The sequence below is a fragment of the Bison bison genome, unplaced genomic scaffold, assembly GCF_000754665.1.
Source record: "Bison bison bison isolate TAMUID 2011002044 unplaced genomic scaffold, Bison_UMD1.0 scf7180017864248, whole genome shotgun sequence".
Taxonomy (NCBI): domain Eukaryota; kingdom Metazoa; phylum Chordata; class Mammalia; order Artiodactyla; family Bovidae; genus Bison; species Bison bison.
In genome coordinates, this window is record NW_011494820.1 from 1,859,752 (window position 1) to 1,863,600 (window position 3,849).

Genomic DNA, 3,849 nt, shown 5'->3' on the forward strand with positions numbered 1-3,849 from the left:
TGGTCAGTTCCTGCCCCCTGAGGCTGTGAGGAGAGGGGACAAAAAGGGAAAACCCACAAAAGTGATGTGGCAAGGTTTCGAGCATTTGGCACTTGCTCAATAAAATTGTAGCCATTATATTTATTGTTATTTTCCTCTTTATTATATGTTTTGGAGAGCCTGAGATAAATGACGACACAGTCAGGGCAAATGGAGGATGGGAAAAGAGTCAGGGCTTGCCAGAGTTCACAGAGCAAGTCAGGGTGGGTCTGCCAGACTCCAGTGCTCAGATGGCACCCCTTCTGCCCCACCGCCCCGCTCCCCACTGCTTGGTCTTTCTGGAGAGTGGGGTGCAGCCGGGCCATCCAAGGCAGGCTGGGTCAGACTCCTCAGCTGCAGATCCAGCAGTGGCTAAGTGGCCTCCCTCGCTGCTCTAATGAATTCCCCAGACCCTGAGCCTGTGGCTGGGCCCGCCCAGGGCAGGGCGGCTGCCTTCCCGACATACTTTCCCTCTGGATTCACGGGAGAGGCGGCTGGGCAAGCGGGGGGCGCCCACATGTCTCCTGGCCCAGCAGAACTCTGCCAGGGAGGGCTCCGAAGCCTCATCACACAGGCACCAGCCCCTCTGCTCGAGCCTGGCCAGGCTCCTGGAACCGCTGGGTCTAGCGTGGTGGGAAGGGGGGCTGGCTGGGGCGCCAGCCAAGGGCTCAGGCCAGGAGGTCCCGGGCAGCAGTCTTCACAGCTAATGAGGGGCCTGGGTTAGCATTTCTCATCTGCAGTCTGTGGCCAAGAGCAGAGAGGGGTGGTGTGAAGGCCTCAGGGGTCCTGCCTTCTCCAGGTCTAATCCTGGCTGTGTGAGCTTGAGCTGTCTCATTCCCTCTCTGAGGAAAATGTGAGTAAGAACAATCTGAGGTATAACTGACATCGTGTATAAGTTCCATATTGTATAATGAGGCTAACACTGGAGAAAGACACTGAGCTCATTCAGTCCTCTCAGCAGTGATCACTCCCACTTTCTAGGTGAGCCAACTGAGGCACAGAGAGGTCAAGCCACTTGCCTTAGGTCACACAGCGAGGCTATGCCCAGCTGACATTCGAACCCAGGCCGTGTGGCTCCTGAGTCTGTCATAAAGTACAGCGGGAGCAGGGGTTACTGTTATTAATAGTAACAACGGTACACAAATTATAAGAGACAATAACCATGTGCTACTCATAGTGGCAGGGCTCTCTGCGGGCCCAGGGGCCCCTGGGAAAGGAGGAACAGAACAAAACACAGACATCCCCAGTCCCCTGGAGAGGTCACTGTTTCTCTGCCAGAAATACTCTGTCAGGCATCCTAGGGGAATGTCACGCAGCCCCTAAGCCCTGCCCGAGAAGATCAGGGAGGGCTTCCTGAAGGAGGGCATCAGAGCCAGATCTTGGAGGAAGGAGAACGGTATTTGGGATGGTGGGGAACAGCAGGTACAAGGGCCGGAAGTTCACCCAGAGTGAGTGAGTGTGTAATGTGAGGCTGCCAAGGTGTGCGAGGGAGGAGGGGGCTGCTGCCTGGAAGTGGGATTTCAGAGCCAGTGGGATCCAGGGAGCAGGAACATTAAACCCGATTGGCCGGCTCCAGGCCTCTGTTGTCTAATCTGCAGACTGGGACAGCCTCAGGACTGCCATCTTCACCATTCCCTCTGCTGAGAATGCTCTTCCTCATAACTCCTCATGGCCCAGCCATGAACACGGCCATGCGTGCCCACGCTTCTAGCCCCGTGCCAAGCCTGTGGCAGGGGCCTGGCTTCCATGTGTCCTCATCCTAGCTGCATGAGGCACACGCAAGCCCAGAGGCCCTCCTGGAGCCGTGGTTTTCCCAAGAATCCCAGCACCAGCCGGGAGTGGCCCCCAGGTGTGCCGGATGCCAAGGGAAACAGGAGGTGAGCTCATGGTCCTGCCACAGGCATCAGGGCACAGGCTTCACTAGAAGTGCCCAGGTTGGGATTGACTCTTAAGCCTCCCCACCACTCCTCACTCACCCTCTGTGGTTCCCCATTGCCCTCAGGAGACAGCCCAAGCCCTGTACCACCTGGCACCAGTTCTCCTGAGCCCTAAGATTTCCCTACCCTGAGATCAATCTGTCCAGCAGACCAGACTCACTTTTGTCTCAGGGCCTTTGCACATACTGTTCCTCTAGCTAGAATGCCTTTCAGCCATCTCTTTATCTGGCTGTGGTCTCTTCACCTTCCTGGTCATAGCTCTGTGTTCCCTCCTCTTCTAAGAAACCTCCCTAGACTCCCCCTGATGCCCCAAGATGGGTCAGGCACCTTCTTGGAGCTCCCACTGCTGCCTGTCCCTTGGGACGATTATGGTGGGCTCCCCACGAGGGAGGAGCCCAATCTGGTTTGTCCACTTCATGTCCCCAGCCTCATGGCACATAGCAGATGGTCAATGCGTTTGTGGAATGAATGAATGTGGCTGAAATATTCCCAACTTCAAGCTTCACATGTTTCTCTCTGCCAGAATTGTCACCTTTTTTATCCCCTGAACTGAGTCTTCCTTTCCTTTAGATTTCTTGCCACCTCCTCCGGGAAGCCCTCAGTGACTTCTCTGCAACCTCCCACTAGAACAGATCTGGCAATGACCCTATCTTGGCTTCATCCCTGCCCCTCACAGTGGCTTTCGGCTATTTGCTTCACCTCTCTGGACCTCAGTTTCCCTGCTTATAGAATAGAGGCTGCAAACACTGAAGGGTAGCAGTAGAGAGTGTTAATACCAGAAAACAGAGGTGTTTTGTAGCTTAAGAGCATGGCTGGGCTGGGAGGATTTTCCTGATTAGCAATAATTTCTATTTTTATTACAAGCTGTTCCCACAGAGCTGGACTGGAGTTCCGATGGTATGGGCAAAGTCTCGACAAACAGAAGCACAGGGCTCCCCTTCAGACCTCCTCCAGCTGGAGTCTCTTAATTTGCTAGCCCTCCTGCGGGGAGGGACACACACAGGCGGGTGCACAGACTGGGTGACTGAGTGGGCTCTGGCCTCTGGGCGACCAGGTTGTCACCACCACCTACCCATCAACCAGAGAACGGCAAAGAGGAAAGACCAGAAAGGGGTTGGGGGAGGAGGTAACTCCTAACCTTAAGCCACTCTTGACTCAGTTTCCCCAAGTGTGAGCTGAGGGGAGCCGCTATGGGGCTCGCTTCGGTTCCAGCTATGGTGGAGGCTTGGCACGCAGCCGTCTCTCAAACAAGTGAATGAAAGGGCTGGAGGGCGGTCCTGACTGATTCCCCGCCCCACCAACCTCAGCCCAAGCCCCCGCTGACTCAGTTTCCTCGCCCGATCCGGGTTCAGCAGCGCTGGGCGGGGCCTTGAACGTGGAGGCCAGCGCCGTCTGTTTACCTTGTGGCTGGACGCTGGGCAGGGCCGCGGTGGGCCGTCCCCCGGGCCGGCCGCGCCGCCGGGATAAATAGGCCGCTCGGCCCTCGTGGGCGGCAGAGAGCCGCCGTCCAGCTCCCCGCCGCCGTCATGGTTCTCGCCGCCGCCCGCGTTCTCTTGCTCACGCTGGCTGCCCTCGGCGCATCAGGCCAGGGGCAGATGCCGCTGGGTAAGCCGCTCCTCCCCCACGCCGTGCCTCTGACCCCCAGAGGGACAGGACTCACGGGAGGCCTAGGGTCGCGCGCGGCTCCTTGATGTTCGGGGAAAGTTCACCGGGGCGTGCCGGGTGGAGACAGCAGAAAGTGGGGCAGAAGCTCAAGTAATTGGGTGGGCGTCAGGGATCCCTGCGGCGGCGGGGTGAGGAGTGGTGATGGGGGTCGCCGGTTCCCGACGCCCCACCAGCGCCCCCTGTCAGCGCAGGTGGGGACCTGGGCCCGCAGATGCTACGCGAACTCCAG

The 3,849-nt window shown here is 57.8% G+C and overlaps 1 protein-coding gene across 1 annotated transcript in view; it reads left to right on the forward strand.

The window, feature by feature from the left end:
• Positions 1–3,437: 3,437 nt before the first annotated feature.
• Positions 3,438–3,849, forward strand: part of COMP (cartilage oligomeric matrix protein) — a 13,429-nt gene continuing 13,017 nt past the window's right edge. Inside the window, exons 1-2 of the mRNA XM_010847301.1 lie at positions 3,438–3,560; positions 3,812–3,849. Of these exons, the coding sequence (XP_010845603.1) occupies positions 3,482–3,560; positions 3,812–3,849 (117 nt within the window). The 5' untranslated portion in view covers positions 3,438–3,481. The remainder of the gene's footprint in view (positions 3,561–3,811) is intronic.